The sequence below is a fragment of the Thunnus thynnus genome, chromosome 12, assembly GCF_963924715.1.
Source record: "Thunnus thynnus chromosome 12, fThuThy2.1, whole genome shotgun sequence".
Taxonomy (NCBI): Eukaryota; Metazoa; Chordata; class Actinopteri; order Scombriformes; family Scombridae; genus Thunnus; species Thunnus thynnus.
The window spans coordinates 30,843,760-30,859,075 of record NC_089528.1 but is presented as its reverse complement, the minus strand read 5'-3'; the positions used below and the strand labels follow the sequence as shown (position 1 = coordinate 30,859,075).

The window sequence follows — 15,316 nt, the reverse complement described above, 5'->3', positions numbered from 1 at the left end:
GTGTGTAGTTGGGGTCACATTTACTCTACCTCCTGATGGGCTCAGCAGGCCGTTATCATCCATTGGTAAGGTGGTCATCTTTGAGTTACAGTCGCCATCTAATGGTCATAGTGATTACGGTTGGTTATCATGTTAACTATGTTTCAAGTGATCATTTTACCCCAAACCATGATCTTTTCCAAACCCTAACCAAGCTGTTGTTGTGACTCAACCTAACCAGACCTGAACCATAGAGTTGTGACACGATAAAACATCATTATTTTGTAGCGTAATTGTAAAACACATATTACAGTCCTGTTCAATGTTGATAGGTGCCATCTGTCCTGTCTGAAGTATTATAATGTCTCAAAACATTATGGATCGATGTGACATAAATACATAAAGTAACATTTAACTTCCAGAGCTTTGCCTCCCACAGCAAGCTCATGACTTTTACCTGCTCACTGTGGAGCACAGGTGAGTTGTCAGTGGGCACAAGGTGAGTTGAGGGATTTTTATTCCCACTCCGCCCTTGTTTAGGATCCAGCCTGACTTGGTCCCTAATCAAGTCTCTGGACTCGTGAAAATCTCTGTTCTTTATAACATATCAGATTCAAAATAAATTCAAATTTTGTGTCAGTGCACTGACATGAGATGACATATTTTTCATGTGCACCTTAATGATTATTTAACAAAGCACTTACAGAGGACAGTCTGCAGTGTTGAGCATCAGTTGTGGATTCACTGAATGAACATAAAGAATGACTGAACTGTTTCTTTAACATGCGTTGTACATTAAAAAGATACTGTTTTTGTAATAAAGACACACAGCAATGTATAATGTATCCTCTTGAATTAATCATGTAATATCTTGTATTAGCATAACTTTAAAGATAATAATAGAAATATGTGTTTATCAGTGCCTAAGAGGACTTTGTAGTGGCTGCAGTTCATTTCTAGCTCACATGTAATGACTGTATCAGACAAGGAAATGTTCCAACCAGATTCAGACTTCACTAAATAAAAGCTATTCATTCAATAAAATATTCATTCAATCGATTAAATGAATCATTCTCTCGTTGACCTTCTGATCGTATCAAGGTGGCTTCCATGCAGTTGCCTTAAAGTGAGAAACTGATTGAACCTGGTTCAAAAAGATGTTGGTGAGTCTGAACCAAAATGTATTAACAAGATGTACTTTTATGTAACTACACTCAATAAAGTTAATAAAATGTTGTAATGCAGATTTTAGTTTCAATTATTTGACCTCAGTTTGTGTTTGCAAATGCAGTGTGTGTGTGTGTGTTTTCTTGAGTGTCTTAGAAGCTACATTGATTGGCCACATGGGGGTGCTATAATAAAAGCTTTTATATTAACTATGATTTTCCTGCATTTTACAAATTCACACTAACAGATCAACATTAGCTTAGAAAGTTTAACTCACACATGATATCTTTGACAAAACATTCATTTGTCAGAAAAGAAAAGACTGCAGCCCCTTCTCTATAAAAATAAATGCCATTGTTCCTTTATGGGACATTATAAATGACAATTGTATTTGTCTATGACACAAATGTTGTATAATCCTGCAAAACCCAATAAAAAGGAGGTTTGAATAAAAAGGTGAGAACACAACATATTTTAGAGGAACAGTGAAAAATGTTAGTAGTAGAAAAGTAGAAAATAGAAAAAATCAAATATCTAGGTGCGTGGATTGACTCTGAACTTACCTTTAAACCACACATTGATCAGGTCATGAAAAAAGTAAATTTTGGTGTTGGTGTTCTGTATCGTTCCAGACATTGTTTTACACTTAATGTTAGAAAGAGACTTGTTTCACAACTTATATTACCAATAATGGACTATGCTGACACTGTTTTCCAGAATGCTTCTAAAACTAATCTTTATCCCCTCAGTGTTATATATAACAGACTCTGCAGATTTGTACTAGGTTGTTCTTTTTTTACACACCATTGCATAATGTTCGACACACTCAGATGGCTCCTTCTTGAGATAAGGCGTCAATTTCACTGGTACCAATTTATTTTTAAATGTATTAACTTCAACTATCCTTATTGTCCAAAACAATTTTTTGTTCCTTATATGTCAAATTATTCACTAAGACGGTCTGATCAGATCCTTTTTTCGGTCCTTTTTGTGTCTAAGGAAGTTGGTAAAAAAGCTTTTATGTTTCGGGCTCCTTCCAATTGGAATAAGTTATCTGTCATCATTTTGTTTATCTAAGAATGTTTTGTTTTCTAATCTTAAAACAGATTGCCTATGTTTTCAGTAAGTAGTTTCCAGGAAAAACAATAAAAGCAATGCCATAAAGACAATAATAATGCAAGAGTACTATGTTGTTACTATGTATGTATGTTATTTTTTTTATTACAGTTGTGACTTATAACCTTTCATATTTGTCATCAAAGTAGAATGGTTATGCTTCATTCATATTAGATCACAGCAGGGGGCGACGGAGTGTTTTCTATAAAGAAATGGAAAAGACTCTCTGCGCGCCCACCGTACAGGTGTATGCTGGTAGGATGTTTTCTGCTAACCTACTCAACAGCAAACATATAGTGAGTAATAATCTGAATATATTTATTGGCACACAGCTGTCTGGTTTGTGGCTCATGTTATATGTAGCGATAATTGAACAAAAGAAAGATGCTGTTGGAGTGTTAGCTTGATAATCATTTGTTAACTACTGGACTTCACGTCCAAGCTTATGCTAAGCGCCCAGCTAAAAGAGCAAAGCGGTACCCTGCAGTTTTTACAAGCTAATACTAATGATTGCTCTAATAGTAATGTCATTAAATTCAATGTAATACAGTATAACATTTGTGGGTTTGTGTCTTAGAAGCTGAAACATGTTCAGGTGATTTTATGCACATAGCAACCTACACTAAGCTAATCTGCTGCATTGGCGAAACTTTCAACACATCCTCATTGGAGCTTATATTAATTTGTGATGACTTTGCTGGCAACTAGTAATTACTGGAAATTATATTTCCTGTATAGCCTCACATAGCCCATTAATATTGTATTTGTTCACATCTAGAATGCCAGCAATGATGGCTTTGCGGTTGTGTAGCCAACAAATTGATTCTTATGGCTTCTCACCAAGTGTGAGACATCATAACTGTCAGAAATCCAGATATCTCACACTATAAATTACGGTTAAGAGACTGACATTACAGTTTTTCTCTATAGGGTCAACATATGGCCACGGAGCACCAGCTTCTTTCCCCTCGTCTCTACCTCAACCCTGTCATCTTCATCAGGAGTGGAAAGGAAGATGGAAAAGAAGAATAAAATGAAGAAGCAATGCAAGAAAAACAAAGAAATAAAGAATTTAATGCTATTTGTTCCTTGAAAGTTTCTAATTTATTTCAAATAAGAAGTATGTTAAATAAAGGTTTTAAGTGAAGGATGTAAGATTTTGGTTTTAGTACGATAGAAGACATACAATGTACACTTCAGATTTCAGCCCACACACCCTGTACTTACCCTGTAACTTCTCGTAACAAGGGGGGAACAACCAACATAACTTACTCTGTAACTACAGAGGACATTGTGAGAACAGTTTGTTTCAAATTTACTGTCAATTCTTCCCAAATTTCCAGATTATTGCTCAGTGGGTCGTTCATACTCTGTAATAATAAAATAGGTACCCAGTAGTTCAAAATAACTACAGTATAAATTCTTTATAAGTGCCTAAATTTTTACCCCCTTATTCCATAATTTCACATCTTGATTTCCTCTACCTACATATATGTATTGGTAAGTACTGTACTGGTGCACCGTTAGTAGAAAGATTACACCATAACTACGGAGTAATTATGCTGTAGGCCTACTTTCTCAAGTGGTTTTTACAGTACTTTAGTATTCAACCTCTGAGTACAGTAAATGGTAGAATTAATGTGGGTTCCCTTTTGTTACTTAGGCTTTTAGTCCTGATCTATAAATTAACTATACACACCTAGATTTCACACTGCTACTTGTCCACAGTGTCATGTGTGTATTTGAGGACACTACTCAGACCAAATCAAGCGGTGCGGCGAAAACGTCGGTCCTCCCATTTATTTGAACAGGGGTAGTGAGTCTCGGCTGAGTGCATTTTTGCGGCAGCGGCGCAGCACCCAACTGCGGTCGGAAGAGTCAACTTTTGGAGAAAACAAGTATTGAATGTACAGTCACAGCTAGAGGGAGGGGAAGACATTTCTCTTCATCCGATAGCATTTAAAGTAAAGTTAGGCCTTTCTGTGACGACTTGTTTTTTTTGTTTTTTTAAAAAAGAGAGCATCCGCGAGAGAGAGAGAGATAGAGAGAGAAAGAGAGCGGCTGTGGTCGAGCGAGCTGGAGAATGAATGAAGAGAGGGAGCGCTGTCAGCGAAAAAAACGGTGAATCTTCACCTCTGCAGCACATCTGTCCTGCTTCTGTGAACCAAACATGGTCAGCAATGCAAAAGCAGCAAAACCTGGTAAGTCAATGAATTCTCCAAGAGTTCAGTGAACTATTTTCTCTACATTTCTCCGTCTGTGGTCACTGATGAACTGCAGGGAATGACTGGAAGGAGAGGGAATTTTCAGTGAAAAGATGGCAGGAGTGTGACTGAAATTAGATTATCTTGCTGAGATCAAGTTTGAATAACAGCCAGTTTATCAGAGTTTCACAGAGCAAACAGACGGATTATCCTCATCCACACAGTCACACTTTTTTCACATATTTCCAGGAGGTAGGCCTAGGGGAAACCAGGGACACTTGTAACACTTTTTGCAATTTTCCTGATAAATCAAAAACACTTACACTGGAACAGTCAATTTGCTATATTATAAACTTCAATGTGTCAGCTAGTGAAACAATGTATGTAGGTGGTTTTATGAAAGATGTACAGGTTGGAAATTGATTTAAATACAGTCAGTCCACTGTTACGTAACACATGCCAGGGATGGTTGCAACATGTCTAAAATATATGTAATTAATCAATCAAATACTCAGAATGAAAAAAGTTTATTTAACACGCATGTTATTGTGACTATTCATTTCTTTTTTTTCTCTTTTTTTGAATAATGAATACCTTTTTTTACGCTACATGACAAAAAAGAGGGGAAGCCATCAAATTATAATGCAAGAAAATGATTTAATGGGTAGAACACACATCCTCAAAAAGGGTTAAACATAAAATCAAAATGGATTAGTTTGAGGACAGCATTCAGTACAAGGTCACATGACAAATGCCATATTATTTGGCCACTGTCCTGACTGATTTATCCTGGTTTATGCTATCTGAAGCCCTCTGCAGCAAAGGAAGTGGGACTCCCCTGTCTGTTTTCCTCTTTCTGATATTTAGCATGCTGTAAGCAAACGTGTTTCCACTGACTATTAGCATGCAACTGATTATCATTAACTTAACATGACATTTTACATTTAATTTGCTATCTATCTATCTATCCATCCAGCCATCCATCCAGTTTATGTAGGCCTTATATAAATGAAACTCGGTTTAGGGACGGTTGTAACAAGGCGTTAAAACTGTCTTAGTATCACCAGCCGTGCTTTCACTTCATGTGAATTAGCTTGACTGCTAGTTTGACACATGTTAGCCATTTCTATTTTTTAGCTTACAAAACAGTAATTCTAATAATACTTGTTTGGATTCCTAGACATTTGATCTCAGGACAGTATCCAAAAAATACATCTGATAGAAAAGTTAAATTTTTACCTTGAAAAAACACTTTTGCTGGTAACTTTCGCTGTGTGTTTCAAACATGGCTCCTTTTTTGCAAGCAAGAAGACAACCTAACTGAACATGTGCAGAGTGAGTGTAATCACTGTAGCTTGTTTCTGATTGGAGGAATTTTAGGTGTTACAACCATCCCTGGTCTCCCCTACTTGTATGCAAAAAATATTTGATTTCCTGTCATCTATCCATTGATCCTGTAATACAAATGACAACTTTAAAATTCCTCCTCTCACTCCAGTTTTATTTCTATAAAAAATATCTAAACCATGTAAACATACTGTGTGTACAATGTTCCATCCAACCTTGTTTGTTTGAGTGTAAAGAGAGAGTGTGAGGATAGAGATCTTCCTTATTGAATTCATGCCAAAGCTTCATTTGTGGTTTAAGCTCAATTTAATTGAACTTTGGCTGCAAAACCTGGTGTAAAATTGGGGCTAGTGCACACTCACTAATCTTAATAGAGCGCAGCCTCTCACTCCTTTGGAAATAACTGGCCATGCTCTGCACAATGTTGCACTGATATGTGCAAAGTTTTTACATTTCATACAAACTCTTCTTTGCACTATAAATGTCCCAAATAGAGTACAGAGCTAAACTGTTTTATTAACACAGCTGAGAATTAATGATATCTTTTCTCTCTCTCAGAATCTACCAGAAACAATAATGAGCTGATCAGGATTGTGATTGTGGGGAAGACTGGAGTTGGGAAGAGCGCTACAGGAAACACCATTCTGGGAAAACAGTACTTTAAATCTGAGTTCTCCCCTAAATCTCTGACTACACTCTGTAATAAGGCCTTTGGTGAGGTGGATGGACAAAAGGTTGCTGTTATCGACACTCCAGGTCTGTTTGACAACAGGAACACTGAAGAGAAAACAGTTCAAGATATTGCCCAGAGCATTTCTTATGCTTCTCCTGGACCTCATATCTTCCTGGTTGTCATCAGACTGGGCAGATTCACAGAAGAAGAAAAGAAGACTGTGCAGAAGATTCAGGAAATTTTGGGAGAAGATGCCAACAAATACAGCATGGTTCTCTTTACCCATGGTGACCTGCTCAAAGAAAAACCCATCGAGGAGTTCTTGAAGGACAGTGAAGACCTGCAGGAAGCTGTAGACAAATGTAAAGGCCTGTATCATGTGTTCAGTAATGAGGTGGAGGATCGTTCTCAGGTGACTGAGCTGCTCAAGAAGATCAGAAATATAATAGAGAAGAATGGAGGAAGTCATTACACCAAAGAAATGTTGCAGGTGGCAGAGAGGGCGATCAAAGACAAGAAAAGACAAATCCTGAGGGAGAAAGAAGAGCAAATGCGCAAAACACTGGAGAGACTGGAGAGGAAAATAAAGGAAACAAAGAAAGCACAAGAGCATCCAAATGCAGTATCTTCAGTCTCTCTCTTTGGGTGCCCCCACCTTCAAATCTCTTTTCCCGGATGCCTGCCTCCTCAGATCTCCCTCCTGGGTCCCTTTCCTTTCAGGGACCACTTATGCCAGCATAACCGACCCCTAATGGTTGGAGGATGCATTGTATTTTCTTTCAGTGGTCAATACAGACAAATGTACATATCCAGATTCATGAAATATCATGTAATTACAAATGTGATAAACTATAATAAACTATAATGATATTATGAAAACTGTACAGTACACTCCATGCATCAAGTCCTCCAAAAAAAAATGTTTGTGATACACATAAACAGATTTGATTCCTGAACTGATGTTCCTCTCAGCAGGATGGTATCATCTGTCTGTGCCCTCCAAAACCATTTCAAATCACCTTTTTACAAACTGATTCATACAATTTTTTCTGAGCTGCCTCCACTAAGGTTAAAGCTTGGTTAGAATTAGGCACAAATATTCCTTTGAACCTTTTTTGTGTTGTTTTTGCTACATTCATGGTCAGATGTGGGAATAAACGTAAACACTGGCCCTCTGACAACATTTTCTTATTCTGCTGCTTATGAGCAGCAGACACTTGGACTTCTTCAGTAAATAGAACAATATTACATTAAAAGCTCTGCTGAAAGTCAAACTCAGAAGTGTTTCAAAAGCTCACAATCTTGTGAAAGTAGCATCTGTTGACTGGGTTTGCAGAGCCCAATGGTTATTTGTCATCATGTTGTGAAGAGAGTAGGAGAGTAGGACCCCTGCACATTATGAGTACAAACTGGCAATTACAAGAATGTGCGCCATTTCTTGTAAATGCAGATGGGGGAAGTGAACACGGTCTACTGTTTAATGTCTGTGAACATGTGGAAGGACTGGATATTCAAGATGTTAAATACTGTGATAAAAATAAAATGATACAATCATGTGTGTGAATCAGAATTTGTCATTTAAGGGTTGAATTAAACATACGACAGTGAGAACTTTGTGGGAAAAGAAATGAGTAAAGTTAACCAGTTAAGAGGAGAGTGTCAGCTCAAATACAGTTGGGCAAAATGCTGAAGCACAAAAAAAATCAGTTACAAAAACCTTAATTTAATATATCTCAAAAACACCAAAATGTGGAAAATCTCAAACCATCATTACAACACATGAAGGCAAACGACTGCATCAACCCTTCACTCATTACCACATACTACAAATAATCTGATGACACTGCCATACTGGGACTATTATATGATGACACATGAACCATGTACAAATAAGTTCAAGTATGTAAGTATCTGTTGATTTATTTCTGCTACAAGTGAAACACAGAAGTCTTTTATAATTTAGTGCAAATAGCATCTGTTGTCAGTTAACATGGGCATCCATGTTTACTGACATCACGTTGTGACAACAAATTTCAGTTCTAAGGGCCGTACACATTCAGTGCGTCCACAGTAGTTTTGGTAATTCAAAAGAATTGGTGGCATTTCTTGGAGAGGGAACTTGTTTTCCATTTACAGTTACCTAAAGGAATCCTGAACATACCGAAGGACTGGACTCTGGACTGGGTATCTAGATTATAAAAAGAAAATGAATCACAGTGAATCATTTAAGGATTGAATTAAAACATGAAAATTTTGTGGAAAAAGAAATAGCAAAGTTAACCAATGTTAAATGTAATGATTAAATTTGAATCAATCGTTATAGAGATGTCATGTCTATCTGAAAATGCATCATTTTTCCATTGTCATTTTTGGGTGTTTGTGATGGCAAAAAAATAAAACATTTACGTAACATTTAAATAAGTCTGTAACACACTCATCATATCATGGTGGTTATAGTGGGACGCAAATTATTCCTGTCTAATTATTTGGTGTCAACAGTGGGGGTGGTTTGTATGAAGTTATATAAAGAGGCAGAGTGGCAGATAGATTCTTATTCTACTTTCACTTCAGCAGCAGATCTACTCTTCTCTCTTTAAAACGAAAATGAATATCGGCATATTAAAACACGGTAAGTTAATATATAACTATCATTTATTATTAATTTATTTAGTGGACTAAAACTTGTGTTTTGACTGATATCAGAGATCAGTCAACGGTGACACTGGGCTCTTAAATTGAGATCGCATAGAAATCAGTAGACAAATGATAATTTCTTTCAGTTTTATGTCCAGAGGCTAGATGAACACTGGCACTAACCAGCTGTAGAGATGGGTATGTTAGGATTCTATCTTTAGCTTATCCATACTCTTGTCGGCCCAGTTCTTAATCTATACTCTTACCGGTTATGTTTTATTACTAAAGTTTCTTTTCTTTTTAATTAGCATTTTAAAACAAAGAAAAAAATCAGAGTAGGATTAGAATTGATTTACATTTTAAATACAATTAAATATTGTTTCTAGAGCGGCAACAACAGTAATGTTGTAAATATAGTTTAATAGTAGTTGTAATAGTAAAGTCACCATATAAAATCAATTAATATCTCACTGGAAACAAATCTAAAATGTCAGTAACATAAATATTTCTGACATCAAAGTACTGGGTGAAGTTTAGAAAGAATGAAGAACACAGACATCAGTCAGTATTAGTCATTGATTCTGTCCTCTGTCCTCCCTCTGCTGCTGATGTGATCCACTGCCTGTAGGTACCGCCGGTAGGGGGCTGCCGTCTCAGCCTGTAGCTAAATTTACAAGGATCTGCCAAATTTTAAGATGCGTGGCAAAGATAAACAGTTAGGCTACATACAGACAGCTTTCGTTTAAACTTGTTACAATTAACAATTCACTATTATCTTAACGAGCGTGGTGTGTGGTTGTGTAAAACAAGCTGGGAAACTGCGGACAAAGCAGAAGGAAATATCACTTTTCTAAATGTTTATGCCTGTTGAACAGGTGGTTTGATAAAGTTCTCATTGGCTTCTTAATCATAGTTGTCGTCATCTTCACTTCACTGTCACCGCAGGCTCTCCGCTCATGCTGTTCTCTCCGGGTGTGATAGCGTGTGTGTGTGTGTGTGTCAGAGTCGGCGCCAGACAATTATCAGCAGGGGGAACACATATACATTCATAATTAGCCTACAAGAATTTACCAAATTTCAGATCAATTCAATTTTGGATCGGAGGTTTTTTATTTTTGGTAGAGTAATGTAAATACCAGATGAATGGCTTTCTATACATAAAAGAAGAAATAAGACAATAAGATAGTATTGATCACTATGAGCGGAGGATTATTATCACAGAATTTTATTTTTTTTCTTTATTTCTCATGCAGAATATTATCTAAATCATGTTTATTAAACACCGGTAGGCTCAGTGAGCTGTTTTGATGAGTCTTTTGGTACTAGAACCATAATGATTCAGCAACATCAAAGATCAAATCAAAAATATTAAAATAGTAGAAATAATTCAGTATAGTTTTAGAACTCCCCTTAAACAATAACTTTGGGCCATTTTACAGGATATTGTAACCATACTGTTTGTCCTTTTTCCAGCCTTCATCCCTACACCTCCCACAGCCTACAACAATAATGAGCAGCTCAGGATTGTGATGGTGGGGAAGACTGGAGCTGGGAAAAGCGCCACAGGAAACACCATTCTGGGAAAAAAGGAATTTAAATCAGAATTATCTGCTATATCTTCAACAAAATGCTGTGAAAAGGCTCCTGGTGAGGTGGATGGACAAATGGTTTCTGTTATCGACACTCCGGGCCTGTTTGACACTAGGAACACTGAAAAGGAAACGGTTAAAGATGTTGTCCAGTGCATTTCTTATGCTTCACCTGGACCTCATATCTTTCTGGTCGTCATCAAACTGGGCAGATACACAGATGAAGAAAAACAGACGGTGGAGAAGATTCAGAAAATCTTTGGTGAGGAAGCCTACAAATACAGCATGGTTCTCTTTACCCATGGTGACCAACTCAAAGGGAAAACTATTGAGGAGTTCTTGAAGGACAGCGAAGATCTGAGGGAACTTGTGTCCAGATGTAACGGCCAGTACCACGTGTTCAATAATGAGGTGAAAGATCATTCTCAGGTCAGCAAGCTGCTCGAGAAGATCAGATATATAAATGTGAAGAATGGAGGAAGCTACTACACCACCGAAATGTTCCAAAAGGCAGAGAGAGTGATAGAAGAGGAGAAACAACGAATCCTGAAAGAGAAAGAAGAGCAAAACAGCGAAGAGCAGGAAGTGATGAAGGAAATAGAGGAAAAGTTTCAGCAACAGCTCAGACAAGTGAAGGGTGACACTGAGAGAGAGACTACATTAAAAGAAGAATGTGAAGAAGAAATCAAAAATAAAATGACAAAACTGAAGGAAAAGCAAGAACTTCAGGCCAGAAAGGAAGCAGAGGACAGCAACCGTGTCATCCAAGTGCTAATTCAAACTTTTAATGTGATTGCTTCACTTCTTCAACTGCTCTTACTTTTCAAACGGAGATAGAAGATAACAATACAAACAGTTGAGCAGCATGAACACCAAAACAAGTAATCAGTCTCTTCCCATGCATGCCAACCCACTCCCCAGTCAGTTTAAAATTAATTGAATTATATAATTAGTAGGTAAAAATTTTTCTTTATATGAAAATATTAATGAAGATCTGTTCCAAGCAACAAGTGTGACTTGCCCAGTGCATTTCTTATGCTTCTCCTGGACCCCATACCTTCATGGTAGTACAGCTAGTAATATGTGTTCATTAATGACTTTAAGGATCATTCTCAGGTCAAACAGCTGCTCAAGAAGATCAGAATGGAGCCACTACACCACCAAAATGTTCCAAAGAGCAGAGAGAGCAATCAAAGAGAAGGAACAACAAATCCTAAAAGAGAACGAAGAGCAAATGCTCAAAGAGCAGGAGGAACTGATGAAGGAAAGAGAGGAAAATATTAACTGTGGAGGAAACAGAAGGCTGACAGAAAGAGAGAGAATAAGTTGATAAGTTAGAGGAAACACAAGAGAAAAAACTGAAGGAACATTAAGAATTTCAAGCTAGAAGCCGAGAAGAGAAATTCAATGATCCAACTGTTAACTCAAATGATTCATGTCTGTTTATCTCTAGTTTTGCAAATCATCTATCAGTTAATAAAAAAAATGATCCAAACACAAGAACTCACCCACCTCCACACAGCGAGAGCAAATTAATGTGAAAGTGACATCTGCTGTTGTCGTGGAATTACTCAACAACTTTTTATCCATAAAATATCAAGCGAAACAAGTAAAAGACTGTTGCTGATCCTAACGTCCCACACAGGATAGAAAAAGTTCTCTCTCACTGTCATTTGGTCCTGCAGGACTTTTATACCCAGAGAAAGGAGGGAAAATACAAAAAAGTGAGAGAATTTAATATGTTCAATATGTAAACAAATACAGACACCAAATGTGATGAAGAACACAGAGAAGGTTTGGATCAGCAGCTACTCTGATTGCTTTTACACTTTTCTACCCAGCAGGTGGTCAGATGAGTCTCATGTATGATGAAGGGTCGGAAAGGAAACTGGAATAAAAGATTCAAAGATTCCAAAACATTTGAATCAAGAAAACAACAAAGACTTTCTGATCCTGGACTGAAAAAGGTTTAATTCACTGCTGTGACTTCTTGTAAATCTTCACTTTCACTTTTTCATTTTCTTGTTTGGTCTGATTTATAAATATAGAAGTTGGATGTTAATCAATATTCTATTGTTGGGCATATTTTGTAACAATAGCAGATAATTCATGATTGACAGTTATTGTTTTATTACTGGATGTATTTCTGCAATATTAGTCCATATGTGTTATTAATCACATAAGATGATCAATAGGTGTTCAGTTGTGCCACAGATGGTCAAGAAGATGCATAAAAAATCTTCATTAAAAAAATAAATGATTATATTGTTTCTGAATGTTTGAGGTTGAGCCTATTTTTTGATGGATTTAAAGCTCTCATTCAGTGAAAAGTATTTGAGGTATCAGAGATCACTGATGGCAGAAAACAACGTAAATTACAGTTAATTTATCAGATTTATTTTTTTACACACATATGCATATGAATTCTATCCATGAAGGATCCAGTTCTATTAATGTCTAATAGCTGCAATCAGTGATCATAAGACTAGTAAATATCTATCACTGTATATACTGTATATACAGTTAAAGCTCATGTGTCACATGATGTTTTATTGTAAAACTTTTTGGAGACTCAAAGACAACATTTCAGTCGGTGCAGTGTGTGTGATTAAATTATGATATGATATGATGTGTTTCTTTATACAAAACTACAAGAGGGAATAAATTACATTGTGTTTGTGAGAGTTGAAGGAACATCAAACTTAAGACGTACAAAAATGCTTCCAGGTGCAGGTTCAGAAAGATGAGCATGAACACGCAACAAACAAAAAAACAGAAAACAGAAAACCAACCAAAAAGAAAATGTGTCAAAAAAAAAAAAAAAACTAAAAACAGACATAAAAAAATTAGTAAGAAAAAAACAAAGAACAAATAAAAAGTGAGTAAATAATAGGAACGGATGGATTCATAATTAAAAAGTTGCATTATGACATAAAATTGATGTTAATTTTATTTATGTCTGAGACATTATTTCAGTGTTTTTCAAATGTTTTTGTCTTCAGCTTTTTTTTTCATTTCATACACTTTAACCTGTTTTTCTGTTCTCATGTGGAAGCTGCATCCTCAATGTCCAGTTACATATTTCTGCTCCAATCAAAAGAATATTTCGTAAGTATGAATGTCTACAATCTTTGGGGATTACTCCCAACCCTGCTGTCAGGATTTATTGGACCAGAACATTATTTATAAGAACAAAGATTTCAGCCTACAAGTTCGTCAGTTTGGGACCCGACCAAGAAACATGTAAGCAGTTTGCAGATTGTTGACTCCTGTTAATTCCAGTTTTACCTGTGTGACTTATTTTGACAATAACTGTTCTCTCATCATTTGCATCATTAATAACAAACTATCTATGACACATATTCAAAGACAGGTTCAGTTTTTCAAGTCTTAAACCAGCAGTCAGGTGTCCATATGAGCAGCGAAAGAGGTTTTCCTCGCTGTAATCATTCCTCCTGTTCATACTGGCCGTTAAAAGATCCTTCAAATGTGCTTTCAATGGAAGTGATGGAGGCCAAAATCCACAGTGTGTCCACACAGTCATTTAAAAGTTGATGTGAAGCTTATATGAGGCTTCAGCAGTCTGAGTTAGTCATATCAAGTTACAGTCTTTATAATATCAAATTCCCTCTTTGTGTTTCCCTGTTGAGCTGCAGGTGGAAGTATAGTAACAAAAAGAGGAACTTTGGCACTAAAAAGACTGTAACGTTGAAAGATATCTACTTGATTTGACTCATTTGGACGCTGAAGCTTCATATTAGCTTCAGATAAACTTTTAAATACGTTTTTGTACAGAAGGAGGACTGTGGATGTTGTCCCTCATCACTTCCATTGTAAGGTCATTATGAAGGGATCTTCTAATGGTCAGTATGAACAGGAGGAATGATTACAGCAAGAAAAACAGGTTTCAGTGTTCATTTGTGTTCCTGACTGTTGTTTTGACCACTGAGCCTGTTAATCCAAAACATCTGTGTTTGGGAAAGATAGTTTGGAGTATCACCTCCTCTGATGAGGTCTACTCTTTAGGCCAAAGACATGAAAGGAGGATGGTCGGCCATGTTTGGCCATTGCATGGTTCAGATTTCCTGTTTTGATGGCTGTTTTGTGCTCAGAAACACAGATTTTAAGAGCTCTTTTGGTTTGTCCTATGTAGTTCTTTCCACAATAGCAGGTCAACATGTAGACTATATTTGTGAAGATGCAGTTTATAAACTGGCCAATAGAAACTTTTTACCAGTTAATAGATGTTAAATCTCTTGCAATTGTAACTACTATTACATCGAACACAATGTCTAAAGTTGCCTTTCAAAGAAGTAAGAAAATCTGATTTGTCAGGCTTCTGAAAGATTTAACCAAACAGTTTTGAAGAGGAGGTGACCTTCTGTAGGAGAATAGAGGAGGCTGTTGTAACATTTATCTTTTTATTTTAAGTGTTTTATGCTTTCTTAGAGGAAACTCTTTTCACTCAGTTTTTGTTTTCACCACGTGTTGAAAATATTCTGATGTTGCATTCTTCTTCTTCTCTTTCTGCTGTTGGACGTTTGTCAGATTCTGACTTGACCTCAAAGTCTTGTGCTGCTGCTGATTCGTTCTTTTTTTTTTTTTCT

At 36.6% G+C, this 15,316-nt stretch overlaps 2 protein-coding genes across 2 annotated transcripts; both read left to right on the top strand.

Annotated features, from left to right (window-relative positions):
* Nucleotides 1–3,972: 3,972 nt before the first annotated feature.
* LOC137193459 (GTPase IMAP family member 9-like) lies at nucleotides 3,973–7,996 on the top strand. Its single transcript, XM_067604682.1, has 2 exons — nucleotides 3,973–4,463; nucleotides 6,372–7,996. Exons 1-2 carry the CDS (start codon nucleotides 4,433–4,435, stop codon nucleotides 7,349–7,351), a joined length of 1,011 nt encoding a protein of 336 aa, XP_067460783.1. The 5' UTR covers nucleotides 3,973–4,432; the 3' UTR covers nucleotides 7,352–7,996.
* A 1,028-nt stretch (nucleotides 7,997–9,024) lies between these two features.
* On the top strand, nucleotides 9,025–12,985 carry LOC137194735 (GTPase IMAP family member 9-like). The gene is made up of 2 exons (XM_067606854.1): nucleotides 9,025–9,115; nucleotides 10,594–12,985. The coding sequence occupies exons 1-2, from the start codon at nucleotides 9,091–9,093 to the stop codon at nucleotides 11,544–11,546; spliced, it is 978 nt and encodes a 325-aa protein (XP_067462955.1). The 5' UTR covers nucleotides 9,025–9,090; the 3' UTR covers nucleotides 11,547–12,985.
* The last annotated feature ends 2,331 nt before the right edge of the window (nucleotides 12,986–15,316 follow it).